The 13,406-nt window shown below is 54.4% G+C and overlaps 1 protein-coding gene across 4 annotated transcripts in view; it reads right to left on the reverse strand.

Annotated features, from left to right (window-relative positions):
- Window positions 1-2,117: 2,117 nt before the first annotated feature.
- The window catches only part of LTBP4 (latent transforming growth factor beta binding protein 4), a 30,145-nt gene continuing 18,856 nt past the window's right edge, over window positions 2,118-13,406 (reverse strand). For all 4 annotated transcript variants that reach the window (XM_053905924.1, XM_053905922.1, XM_053905923.1 and 1 more), the window contains 11 exons: window positions 11,490-11,621; window positions 11,285-11,410; window positions 8,993-9,139; window positions 7,403-7,669; window positions 7,029-7,100; window positions 6,611-6,739; window positions 6,263-6,409; window positions 5,278-5,430; window positions 4,158-4,538; window positions 3,599-3,751; window positions 2,118-2,544 (listed from right to left, as the gene is read on the reverse strand). In XM_053905924.1, coding sequence (XP_053761899.1) covers window positions 2,390-2,544; window positions 3,599-3,751; window positions 4,158-4,538; window positions 5,278-5,430; window positions 6,263-6,409; window positions 6,611-6,739; window positions 7,029-7,100; window positions 7,403-7,669; window positions 8,993-9,139; window positions 11,285-11,410; window positions 11,490-11,621 — 1,862 coding nt within the window. In that variant the 3' untranslated portion in view covers window positions 2,118-2,389. The remainder of the gene's footprint in view (window positions 2,545-3,598; window positions 3,752-4,157; window positions 4,539-5,277; window positions 5,431-6,262; window positions 6,410-6,610; window positions 6,740-7,028; window positions 7,101-7,402; window positions 7,670-8,992; window positions 9,140-11,284; window positions 11,411-11,489; window positions 11,622-13,406) is intronic.

Below are 13,406 nucleotides of genomic sequence, written 5' to 3' on the forward strand. Positions count from 1 at the left end.
GGAACACCCCCTCCACTGCTTTATCTGGTTCATCTCACATCACTCAGACATCTCTCCTCCTCCAGGAACCCTTGCTAGTTCCCACCCTCTAAGGCCGGGTTAAAGTTTGCTTGTGTCCCCAATTTACCACAAAGCAGACACTATATAGAAAATATTTGTTGAGTGGGGCCCCTGGGTGGCGCAGTCGGTTAGGCGTCCGGCTTCAGCTCAGGTCATGATCTCGCGGTCTGTGAGTTCGAGCCCCACGTCGGGCTCTGGGCTGATGGCTCAGAGCCTGGAGCCTGCTTCCGATTCTGTGTCTCCCTCTCTCTCTGCCCCTCCCCTGTTCATGCTCTGTCTCTCTCTGTCTCAAAAATAAATAAATGTTAAAAAAAAAATTCTTTAAAAAGAAAATATTTGTTGAGTGACTGAATGAATGAAAGGTAAATGTTTGGGCAGGGTTACCTCCAGTATCAACTGGAGGGTCACTTCTAGACCTCTTTTGTAGAGTTTTTTTCCCCCTTTTTGAGGGTTTTATTGAGTTATAATTCATGTACCATACAACTCACCCATTAAAGTGGTTTTAGTACAGTCTCGTGCAGCCATCACCCCTTTGGTGGAGCGTTGAGCCCCTTCTAGCCTGAAACCCCTCCCGTCAGGTGCTCTGCTAGGTGTTTCTCACTGTCCTGTTGAAGGGGATATAGTCTGCCCTCCTCCCTCACCCCGGGAGGGAGATCAGGTAAAGAAGGAGATCTGGCCATCTGCCCTTGCCATCTGACCAGCCACAGGGCTCAGCATTTAACCCAGAGGCCCATGGTTATGCTTATATCATGGAGGATTTGCTACGTGCCAGGTGCCGTTCTAAGTGCTTGACATACAGAACGATTCATTTACCTGCCACCCACACGCCTGAAGAGTAGGCACCATTAGTATGATCCTCCGTGTGGCACCAGGGGCTCTTGGGAATTCGACCCTTCCTGAAGCTCCAGAGGTGAGCAGGGGTTCAGGTCAAGAAGGAGCCCCTGTACCCCACTTACACTGCTTGAAATGCACTTGGTGTGGTACAGCTGGTGGCTCGTGGGCTAGATAAGAGCCACAGGGTGGTTTTCAAAAATATATTATTTAAAACAGGGAAGTTTCCTTCTCTCTTCCACCCACCCATCCCGGCCCTTAAACAGAATATCCCTGATTATGTATCCTCACCTTTGTACTTTGATTTTCTCATCCTGCACCTGCTCCCCTAACATCATTTGCCTGAAGCATTTGACTTTGAGACTGTAACACTAATAGGTGGGTGAAGAATGACTCAGATACAGGCTTTTGTTTTGTTTTGTTTCAGTGCCAATGAGTCCTTCCACTCCCATCCACTCCCAAACTTTCCCTGTACCCTGAGCTTGTGCCTTTCCAGGCCGTTTTTGTTCTTTTTTTGGGGGGAGGAGGATGTTGGACACTCCCCCTGCCCCCACAGCCCCCCCCCCCCACTATGATCAGGAAATAGGCAGGGGCCACTAGGGTAGGGGGGGGGTCTGTGCGGGACACTTTACCATCACACACACACAGCTCATTCTCACTCCCATATGTGCCTGCACAGGCCACCCACCAGGACTGCCACTCCCTGTCCTGCCACAGCACAAACTTAGCTGGAGGCCCAGGTCTCTGTTCATCCCTCCAGGGACTCCTGCCCCCCACGTCTCCCAAGTCCCACTTGTCCCAGAACAGCTTTTGAATTCTTTGGGCAGTATGGAAATCTGGGGTCCCCTCTAGCTGAGGAAAGAGGCAGCGCCCTGAGCAGGGTCTGAGGCCACCCTTCCCATCCCCTTCCGGGGTCCCACATGGGGAAAAGATCTCTCTCGAGATGAGACTAGAGAGATAATAAAACAGAGAGGTAGGAAAAGAGAAAGAGAAACAGAGACTAGGTCCCCGTGTCATAGAGCATCGGGCAGAGAAAATGAAATAGACAAGCGATAGTAAACAGAGATAAAGAGAGAAACGGACATAGGAGAAAGACTAAGCGACAGAGGCACGGAAATTAAGAGCCAGACACGGAGTCAAGGATGGGAAGAGGATGTAATTTAGTGGCTCAGAGAACAAACTTTGGAGCCAGACTTTCGGAGACATAGACTGGCAGAGGCAGAAGGTACAAAATAGGTGTTTTTTTAATTGAAACTTTTCATAAAAAGTAGAGGGAACCTGAAGGGCGCCGTGGGCTAGTCCCGGGCCCCCGCAGCGTCGGTAGGAGTTGCTGAGGGTGGCAGGAGCAGCGAAGGGCATCCCTCCTTCCATTGGTTCGTGCGCCCTTCCTCTCCGACCACTCGGGCTCCCCGTGCTCATGCGCGCAAGCGGGCGGGAGAGTGCGCGGCAGGGAGCCGCGTGCGCAGGCGCGGAGCAAACAGCCTGGGACCGCCGGAGCTCAGGCCCGCGGCCGGGCGGGCGCGCAGTGGTGCGGCTGGTGCGTGGGCGCGAACCCTGGGCGGCAGATGCAGCGGAAGGAGCCATCGGTGTTGACGCAGCGTGCGTTGACGCAGAGCGGGGAGGCCGCCTCGGCCTCGTCACACTCGTTGATGTCTGCAGAAGGAGGTACAAGGATCTCTGCTCAGGGCCGGGGACCCTGGAGCCGGCTTATCTGGCCCCTGGGGCAAAGGGGTGCTGAGCCTCCTGCTTGAAGTTGAATCCAATCACTACCACCTGCCAGCTGTGTGAGCATGGGCAAGTGGCTTAACATCTCTGAGACTCAGCTTTGTGTTCTATAAGATGGGTATGGTAGGGCCTATGTCACTAGGATTTTGTTAGGAAAATAATACTGATAATGATATCACAACAATTAATGCTTACTCGATGCCAGGCATTGTTTAAAGCACATTATGTGTGTTTATCCAACTAATAACCCTGAGGTAGGTAGTGATTCTGTTTTCATATGGGCAAACTGAGACGCAGCCCGGGGAAGCTCCTTGCCCAGTATCACACAACAAGCCCACATTCTGCCCAGTTCTCAGAGTGCCCAGTCCCCCGCTATTTTTTGGCTGTGAGTTCTTGGGGGCCTCAGTTCTCTTTTTTGAACCTTGGTTTACACATAGGCCTCAGTCTCATTGTATTTCAGTATTAATGATATTCACAACTCTATGACATGGATTCTACAACTTATGCTCATTTTTCAGATGAGAAAAACTAAAAAAAAAGGACGGTGACCTGTCCCAGGGTCACACAGCAAGTTGCTGGACTGAGCCTGAGGTCTGTCCGACTCCCCCAGAGTCCTTGATTGTAACCACTTTGCTTTACTACTGCCTGAACTAGGCAAACATGATTCATATAAGACGGGAGCTCTCCAAAGCGGTCAAATTGCCCACGGTAGCACTGAACTCCCTAGCAATCACACCTGCGGGATTCTACAGGATTCTTCAATCCTGCTTCCAGCCCAGCCCCCGGCCCGGAGGTCAAGCTCTGCTCTTCTCGCAGCCTGACCTCGCCTTCTTCAGGCACATCCCATCCCTGCGCGCGATGCACTTCCGGCTTCCCCTGGTCCGTCCAACCCCTTGACGTCCCTTGACACCTCCCGCCCCCCCAACCTCCGGTCAGGGCTTCCACCCTAGCCCCGCACAGGCTGGCCCTGGCCGCCTCTCACCGACGCAGGTCATGCGGGTCATGTCCAGGCGGTAGCCACTGAAGCAGTCGCAGGTGAAGCCCTCGGGGACGCGCACGCAGCGGCCGTGGGCGCAGCCATCCAAGATCCCGCACTCCTCCGCCTCCAGTCCCTCGTAGGGCCCAGACAGCGCGCCTGCGGAGAATGCGGGGCTCCTTGGTTGGGGGTCTCTGCCTTCTATATCTTAAACCCCCAACGGGGAGGGGGGCGGTGCGCGTCCCTGGCCGGATATCCTCTTCTAAACCGTGAGTCCTGTTCGCGGGCTGTGGGGGGCGCCGTGGGGCCAGGTTTCCCTAGCACTGCTCCCCATCACTTTCCTCCTGTCCTCAGCTCCTCGGTCTGCAGGTATGTTTCTGTCCCTCGTCATCGCTGCTCTCTGACGTCTCTCCTACTGTATCTGTGTTCTCCCATCTCTCTGAGCCAACCCCCGACCCCAGCTTCTCTTTGTTTCTGGATCTATCTCCCTCCGTCTTCCCTGTTTCCATCTCTCTGCACACCTGACTCTTCGTCTTGGTCTCCATCCCTCGCCCGCAGTGCTCACCAGCATAGCTTCCACCTTCAGGTGACTCCTCAGGCTCTGGGAAGGAGCCACGCGTGTCGCGGGACCGATAGCGCCAGCGGGTTCCCGGGCCGGGTGGTGCCGCAGCCTCAGATTCACCATATGGGCCACCGTCGTCCTCAAAGTCGGGCATGTCATAGGGTGGTGCTCCGTAGGGGGCCTCTCGGCGGGCGAAAGGCCCAGGAGGTGGTGGGTAGGGGTCGTAGGGTAGCACGGGTGGCGGGTACAGCTCGGGCCCGTAGGGAAGGCCCTGGTAGGGTGGACCTAGGTCAGGGCCATATTCGTAAGGGAGTCCAAAGCCACCTGGCCGCGGGGGGCCATATGCAGGGGGGCGCAGCACATTGCACAGGGCCTCAAAGTCATCTGTGAATAGGAGCCAAGCCTCGTGGTTAGCCCTCAGAACCCACCATTCATGTTCCCTGGCTGGAAAGAGGAGCCCAGAGGAAAGGAGACGAGGAGGGCCTTGGGCTGAGGCATGGGAGGGACTTCAAATGAGGGGGCTGGGATTGCAGGGCCCCGATAGGGTTTCTGGAGGCAGGATTAGGGCTGAGGGTTGTGACTGGGATTCCATGGTGCTGGGATCGAGAGTACTAAGTACTGGGGCTAGGAATCAGGGTCCAAGTGCTGGAATAGGGAGGACCCATGGGATATTGGACTAGAGGCCTAGAGAAATTGGATGGGGGTGTTTTAGGAACCAGAACTGGGGAGTCCCAGGACTGTTACTGGGGGGGCTCAGGGGCCAGGATGCATAGGAGGGGATCTGAGCCATGGGACCTGGAGGTCTGAGGACCAAGGATCAGGGTTTTGGGCCTGGACTGAGTTCCCATGGGCTAAAGATTGGGGGACTCAGGAGTTCCAAGAGCCAAGATTTGGGGGATCTCTGGGGTTGTGGGTTGGGGTCTTAGGCACCTGGAAGTGAGTGTCCAATACATTAAGACTCGGAGGTCTGTGAGCTCTGACCAGGTAGTTTGTGGGCCAGGACGGTGGGTCTGAGCAACTGGTATTTGAGGTCTAAGTGTCCAGGATTTGGTGGGGGTGGATGGGGGGTGGGGTCTCATGGGATGTCTTGGCCTCTGAGTATGACCCAGGCAGGTCGTAGTACCTGAGTCCTGGGCGGGGCAGAGGGCACAGTCCATGCCCCAGGCCTCGCCATAGAGGCAGCAGCACTCTGTGTAGGTGGCCTGGCGGTCCAGCCGAGGGCGACTGCACACGAGGTCAGCCCCCACTTCCTGCCAGCACACTCCCAGATTGTCATCTGAGGGCAGAGACAGCATGCATCAGGGTGGGACAGGCAGGATAGGACCCTCCCAAATTCTTGGCCATCTCCTGTGCTGGAGCAGCCCAGCTACCCAGTGCCTAACACCAGACGCTCCTCCTCAGCTGTGATCTGACTCCCAGAAGGCCTCTGAGATAGCTCCAGGGGAGTATGTGCTTGGTCTGGCATGAGGCAGTCACATAGGAGGAGAAAGCAGGGGGTGTGGGGAGGGGGGATGTAGACACAGGAAGTGGAAGGAGAAGAGAGTTTGGGTCATTGGGCAAAAAGAAAGGACCCAAAGAGATAGAGACAAACACATCCAAAGAGTCAGAGAATCCAAGAACAGGAAAGTAAAGATGGAGAGAGAGACGAAAAGGAACAGACCTCTAGAAACAAAGACAGACCCAGAGAGTGGCAGAAATTCAGAGAAAAACCTAAAGACAGAAACCCCAGAGAGGTGGAAGGAGACAGAGACACACAGGGAAATAATAAGAGGAAGCACGGCTTTGGCACTTTGTAAGATCAGGTCCCATAACGGTCCTGAAAATGAAATTCCTCACAGCCACCCTGTAAGGTAGTCCACCCAAGGTGCCAGAAGGAAGCTGCGGCCAAGAGGCGATAAGCAACGTGCAGGTACACACGGCCAGCAAGTGCCAGGCTCCTCCGGAACCTTGGCTTTAGAGCAAATCCCCGACACCAGCCCAGCCAGCCCAGCCGTGGGGGCAGAGTCAGACACCGAGAGTAAATAGGGCGGGGGGGGGGCGTGGCCTGGGCGTGGGGCTGAGCCCGGAGAGCGAGGGGCGGGGCGGGCCCGGGGGCGGGGCGGGGCTACCGAGGCTCTGGCTCTCGTTAGAGACGCAGCGGCGCCGGGAGCCGTCCAGCACCAGTGGCGGCTCGCAGGTGCAGTGATAAGAGCCCACGGTGTTGACGCAGCTGCCGCCTTCACACGCCGGCTCCTCGTCTGCGCACTCGTCATTATCTAGGGAGGCACGGAGGGAGTGGTCAGGAAGTAGCCCTCTACCCTTTCCCACTTCCCCAGCGCGTTGACAGCCTGATAGATGGAGTCTAGACTTCGGGAAGGACTTCTGCTGGCGGTGGCGACATTCCAGAGAGGCGCTGGCTTGGTAGAGTGTCGGGAGGGGGTGGGGGTGGAATGGGGGGGGGCAGGCGAAGCTCGTACCGACGCACTCCAGTCGCTGGGCATGGTAGTAGTAGCCGTTGCTGCAGTAACATGAGTAGCCTGGGGCCGTGTTCACGCACACGCCGCTCTTGCACACCTGGTCTCGGAAGAGCTGGCACTCGTCCACGTCTGCGGGAAGGAGGGTCAGAGGTGCTCCCCACACCAAGAGAGATGGGGCCGGGGTGTGGGGCGGCTGGATGGGGGGAATGTGTGATTCTGAGGCTTGACCGGGGAAAGAGAGAGACCGAAAGGTGGCGACAGAGACCCAGAGGTAGAGATCGGGAAAGGTGGAGATAGGCGAGGGGGCGGGGTAGAGACAGAGAAAAAGGATGGGAGATAGAGGTGAAGAAAACGGAGAGGGTGAGATGGAGCTGGGCCTGGGGGCTGAGGGTGAGTGGGGCTTGAAGTCTCAGCTTACCCCTCCTGAGGCTCAGGTCTCCACTGGGTGCCAGGTAGCCCCGGCCATGGGGGCACAATGACTGATACTCAGCTGCACAGAGAGACAAAGCTGAGCCCAGACACCCTGGCCCGGGCCCCTGCCCTGCACCCTGGGCTTGCTCCCGCCCATCTATCTCAGAGCTTACTCCTGCCCCCTGCTTACCCAAGTTTTCAGGCCCCGTGCCTGTTTGTGCCCACCTCTCAGCCTCACGCCCGCCTGGCTGGCAGCTTACTCTTGCCCGTACGGTACCAGTGCCCCAGCCCATGTCCAAATGTGTCCTCTGTCCCAGTCGCATGCCTGCCTATTTCTACCCAAACCCTCAGCCCTATGTCCGCCCAGGAGCCCATGCCCACCTGTCTCCGTGCTGGGGCACTGCTGGATGCGGCAGCCGCTGCCCCAGCCCTCACCCACGGTACAGCAGCACTCCTGCCATGTCACATTCCGTGCCAGGATGTTGTCACATGCATCGGGAGCTGCTGTGTCAAAGTAGCATTCGCGGCGCCCGCTGCCCGCGGGGCCCTGCCTAGGCGGGCTGGGCCGGCGGGGTGGGGAAGGCGGAGGTGGCCTGGCAGGCAGACCTGGGCTGGCAGGTGCCTGGGGCTGTGAGCCCGGGAATGTGCCTGGAGAAACGAGGGGCTTTAGCCCAGCCAGCATGGGCTGAGCCTCCCACCCCCATGTTACAGACGAGGAAACTGAGGCCCCGAAACCGAGGCTGAACCAGACGCCACACCTCTCACCATCTGTCCTCGTTTCTCCCGTTCTCACCTCCTGTCATTTTGGCACCTCACACCCTCCCAGGTGTCTGCCCCATCATCCCAGCTGCAGTTTGGGATGGGGTGGGGGGATTCCTCTGGCCTCCTGGCTACCTTCTGGGTCCTCACATCCAATGTGTCCCCAGCTGGCCTCAGAGTCTTTGTCCCCAAACCTACGCTTGGACCTGGACACCTCCCTCCCCGCCCCCCCCCCCCCCCCGGCAGCCCACAGCCTCTCCACTTGGCCTCTCGCCTCCTGCCACCACCCTCCCCTCCCCTCTCATGGCCCCTGCCTTGATCCAGTCTTCTCCTCTCCTGCCCACGTCCCTGCCCTGGATGCTCCCTAGGCTCCCAGCCCCTAGTGTCACCCCCTCCAGTCCACCTGCACATGGCAGCCAGATTCTGATTATCCCCCTCTCCCACTCAAAACCCTCCCATGGTGCCACAGTGCCCTCAGGAAAGGCCAGCCCCCTGAGAGGGTAAATCAGTGTGGTCTAGCACTGCATCCTTCTGCGGCCTCACTTCTCCCCACCCCTTCCCTTGCTCTGTCCAGCATGCCACCCTGAACTTATTTTTGTTCCTCAAACATGGCAGGTCTTCTCTTGCCTTGCCAGGCCTTTGCCCTTGCTGTGTCCTCTGCCCAGAATGCCCTCCCTCACCCACATCACCTGGCTTATTTCTACTCTTCCTCCTGCTCTCAGTTCAGACCTCCCCTCCTATAGGAAGCTCTCACTTCCCTCTCCAGCTGGGGTAGGCTCCTCTGGATTCCCATAATCCCCCAGCCTTTCCCCATCACAGCCTTGTTCCTTCTGGCCTGAGCTTCCTCCTTCCAGCCCTGATTTCTCTGGTTGTCACTCTCTGGTGATATCTCTGCCTTCTCCCACTGAACTGTGAGCTCCTTAAGGAAAGAGTGGTCTCTCCTGGTCACTACCATGTCTCTGGTACCTAGAATAAGGCCTAAACACAGTGGATGCCCTGTGAACATTTGTTGAAAGAAGGAATCTGGTAGAGTCAGGGACAGGGCTGCCCCGGTCCCACCGCCCATGTTAACCCACGTGTTCTGAATTTTTTATTGTTCTTTAAAACAACAACATTTAACTGATGGCAGCCTGCCCATGACGGGAATGGTTAGACCACATCATTTTTCTGTGAGCCCTGAAGCCATCAGTTAAACAGACATATCAGTCTTACCAGCAGAAGTTCGTGGGGGAACACAACGTCCAGTCATAGGGTCAAACTCCTCAGGGCTGGTGGGACAGACACACAGGAAGGAGCCTTCAACATTCTCGCAGAGGGCAGCTCCACACACACCCTGTAGTGTTTCACATTCATTCACATCTGTGAGCAAGAGACAGAGGGGAAGGAGAGTCAATGGTTGTAGGTATCTGTGATTCCAAAGCTCTAAAAGTCTGAGCTTTCAAATAGAAGGGTATTTTTCATGACCCAGACCCCATCATCCACTTATCTTCCGGTGACAGACCCTGAATTTTCCTTGGGAGCCCTCTGTCCCTCCATTTTCAACTCACGTATTTATGAGTAGGGTTAAATCTACTCTGAGGGGTGGGCACAAGTTCCAGGCTTGGCCAACCAGATTACTGCATTTCTCTGGTTCAGAGAGATAGGCGGTGACTAAACTGGGCCAATCAAAGCTAGTTCTGGGACTTTTGGTAGAACTACCAAGAAAGAGCCTCCCTCTTTAGCCCTAGGGTTGCCAAGCTGAGGATATGAGCCCAGAGACGCCAGGGCCTTCTTTGTCACTCTGAAAAGAGTCTGCCCGAGCAGAAATACAACAAGGGAAAGCAGAGGTGAGAGGGAGAGACAGCTAGCTTTGTTAGAATTCCTGGATCCAACTATGCCCAAAGTTCAAACATATTCCAGGCCTTCACCATTTTAATTTTTTTCAAAGAAACCAAGCTTGTGTGCTTGTCAAATGTAAAGAATATATCATTAAGATTCATGCAGTTCGCTGTATATAAATTGAACCTCAGATAAAAAAATATCTGCAGGGGCACCTGGGTGGCTCAGTCCATTAAGTATGTGACTTGAGGGGCACCTGGGTGGCTCAGTCAGTTAAGCGTCTGACTTCAACTTAAGTCATGATCTCACGGTCCGTGAGTTCGAACCCCACAGCAGGCTCTGTGCTGACAGCTCAGAGCCTGGAGCCTGCTTCAGATTCTGTGTCTCCCTCTCTCTCTGCCCCTCTCCCACTCATACTCTGTCTCTCTCAAAAATAAAATTTAAAAAAACATTTAAAAAAAATTTTTTAAGTATCTGACTTGAGCTTAGGTCATGATCTCACAGTTCATGAGTTCAAGCCCCACATTGGGCTCTGTGCTGACAGCTCAGAGCCTAGAACCTGCTTTGCATTCTGTGTCTCCTTCTCTCTTTGCCCCTCCCCTGCCTCTCTCTCTCTCTGTCTCTCTCTCTCAAAAATAAACATTAAAAAAAAAAAATCTGTAAATGCCTACTGAAATCTGGTTAGTGCTATGCATACTGAAGAACTTAGGGAGACGTGCATTGATGGCTACAATTTACTTTTAAACTTATCCCAGAAATAAGATGGATTACAGACAGATAGATGAGGAAATAAGGATAATAAAATAATGATATGGAATATATGTGGTGTGCAGAAATTCATTCTACAGGTCTTTCAATTTTCTGCATGGTTAGAAATTTTCCTCAGGGGCACCTGGGGGGCTCAGTTGGTTGGGTGTCTGACTTCAGCTCAGGTCATGATCTCACAGTTCGTGAGTTCAAGCCCCACGTCAGGCTCTGTGCTGACAGCTTGAAGCCTGGAGCCTGCTTTGGATTCTGTGTCTCCCTCTTCTCTGCCCCTCCCCTACTTGTGTGTGTTCTCTCTTTTTCTCAAAAATAAACAAACATTAAAAAAATTTGGGGGGTGCCTGGGTGGATCAGTCCGTTAAGCGTCTGACTTCGGCTCAGGTCATGATCTCATGGTTTGTGAGTTCGAGCCCCACGTCAGGCTCTGTGCAGACAGCTCAGAGCCTGGAGCCTGTTTCAGATTCTGTCTCCCTCTCTCTCTCCTCCTCCCCCACTCATACTCTGTCTCTCTCTCAAAAATAAATAGCCATTTAAAAAAATTTTTTTAATGTTAAAAAAAAAAAGAAATTTTCCTCACAAAATGTTGGGAAAAAAGAAAATATTTCTGTGTACTTAAGATTAGTGTCCATTAAAAAGAAAGATTAGTGTGCATTTTACAGACTTTATGCACATATTTTTTTAAGCCTTCCCAAAACAAGATCTGAACGAATAGGGTTTCTGTTGCTTGCAACCAGAAGAGTCCTGACTGACAAGGGAAATGCTGTATATTCCAGAGTCTAAATTCTACAACCTGAATGTGTCAGTTCATATCTGTTCACACACCAAGTGTGAACTCACATTTGTTCAGGTCTACAGAGAGGGGCAGGGCCTGACCCACCTCTTCCCCACCCTCTGCCCCCCCCCCCCCCCCGAGCCCCGTACCCACGCAGTGACGCCCGTCCCTGGCCCCCTCGTATCCCTGGTCACAGAGGCACTGGAAAGAGCCTGGCAGGTTCTGGCACACGGCGTGGGCCCCGCAGAAGGACCGATTCCGGCATTCGTCCACATCTGCAACCACCAGACAGTCAGGCCATTGCTGGACTTTCCATGCCCTCCACATCTCACCCAGTGCCTGATGGACACCCACCCTGGCATCCGCCCCCTGGCGTGGGCTGATAGCCAGGGTCACAGGCTGGTGTGCAGCGGTAGGAGCCGGGGGTGTTCTCACAGCGCTGGGCTCCGCAAATCGCTGAGCCATATTCTTGGCATTCATCCACGTCTGGAAAAGAGTAGGGTGGGGGGGAGGGGAGGGGAGTCACAGGCCTGGATTCACAAGTTCCTGTTGCCGCTTCCGGTTCCCATGATTGAGAAGTCCCTATAAATCCGGTGTTCTAGGAGTCTGAGCTTCTGAAGTGTTGAGACTCTTTTAAGGTCTCATCGCCATTTCTCACGTAATCCAAACGTGGGCCCACCTCAGGGCCTTTGCACTTGCTCTTTCCTCTGTCAGGAACACTCTTCCCTCAGCTATCTGCATGGCTCCCTCTTTAACTTCACTCAAGTGTCTAGGTCAAGCTCTCCTAGTACCCCTTCCCCCCCACCCTATCATCTGTGTCCACTTATCATGTTTTATTTTCCTTTTTTTTTTTTTTTTTTTTTTTAAAGTAGGCTTCATACCCAGCGTGGAGCCCAACATGGGGCTTGAACTCACGAGCCTGAGATCAAGACCTGAGCTGAGATCAAGAGTTAGCTGCTTAGGGGTGCCTGGGTGGCTCAGTCGGTTAAGTGTCCGACTTCGGCTCAGGTCATGATCTCACAGTTTGTGAGTTCGAGCCCCACATCAGGCTCTGTGCTGACAGCTCGGAGCCTGGAGCCTGCTTCAAATTCTGTGTCTCCCTCTCTCTCTGCCCCTTCCCTGCTCATGCTCTGTCTCTCAAAATGAATAAATGTAATAAATAAAATAAAATAGCTGCTTAACCAGCTGAGCCACCCAGGCACCTATTTCCCTTCTTAAAGTTGACATTATATTAATATGTCAAAAATATCCATGTATTTTTTAATATGCCAACTGTCACCTCCCTAGACTATAACCTCCATAATGCAGGGACTTGTATCTGTCTTGTTCCTCCTGTAACCCCAGGGTATAGAACCATGCCTGACACACAGTGTGTGCCCCCAAACTGTTTGCTGAATGAAGCTTGAATTTATTGACATACTTTCTGTCTGTCTCTCCCTCCCCCCACTCCCACCCCCCCCCACCGTCAGCTCCGTGAGGGCATCGATTTTGTCTGGCTCATTGCCACTGTCTGGCACACAGTAGGTGCTTAATGAATTCCTGCAGAATGAATGAACGAAGTCCCCTGAAACTAGGCTTCCACAGATCAGAGGTCTGGCAGCCAGAGAGCCAAAGATAGCCCACAGTCATTTCATCTGCTCCCCAAAATGTTGACCCACACACTATGCAAAAACAAATCCTTCCATTAGCCCCAGCCTCCTGTCTCATCAGTACCCCGCTGGAGCCTGGTGGGGAAACAGGGCAGGGGGGTTGGGAAGGGAGGGAGGAGGGTGTGGGGGAAGGCATAAGGAACGAGAAGGGCAGGCAAGGGCTGGGACTGGAAGGGGTGGGCCTACACGTTTGGGGCGGGGCTGGGGCGCTCGAGAAGTCTGAAGAATGGGGAAAGCACAGAATCCGGAGAGACTTGGAATAGAACTTGGGAGGTGGGGTTTAAACGGGCAAGGCCCAGCATGGTGGAACCTGGGGAATTTTGAACTGGGAAAGGATGGGCCCAGGACAGCCCCGGGTTGGGCCCCTCTCGGTGACCGGAGGGCAGCTGGAAGTAGAGGGAGTGGTGGAAGGTGAAAGAAGGCAGGCTTCAAGGGACCCAGAGAGAAAGAAACCCACTGGAAGCTGTGGAGGCGCTAACAGTTCTTCCTGGAGGAGATGTCTTGCTGGGGTCTAGCCTAAAATGTGCACTGAGCTAGAGGAGCAGAGAGGGCTGCTTCTGGAAGTGAGGCTTGGCCTGGTATCTGGTAGGAGTGTCTCCCCTCCCCCCCACCCCCATCTTCC

Source organism: Panthera pardus, unplaced genomic scaffold, assembly GCF_024362965.1.
Source record: "Panthera pardus isolate Hobbes unplaced genomic scaffold, ASM2436296v1 HiC_scaffold_18, whole genome shotgun sequence".
Classification (NCBI taxonomy): domain Eukaryota; kingdom Metazoa; phylum Chordata; class Mammalia; order Carnivora; family Felidae; genus Panthera; species Panthera pardus.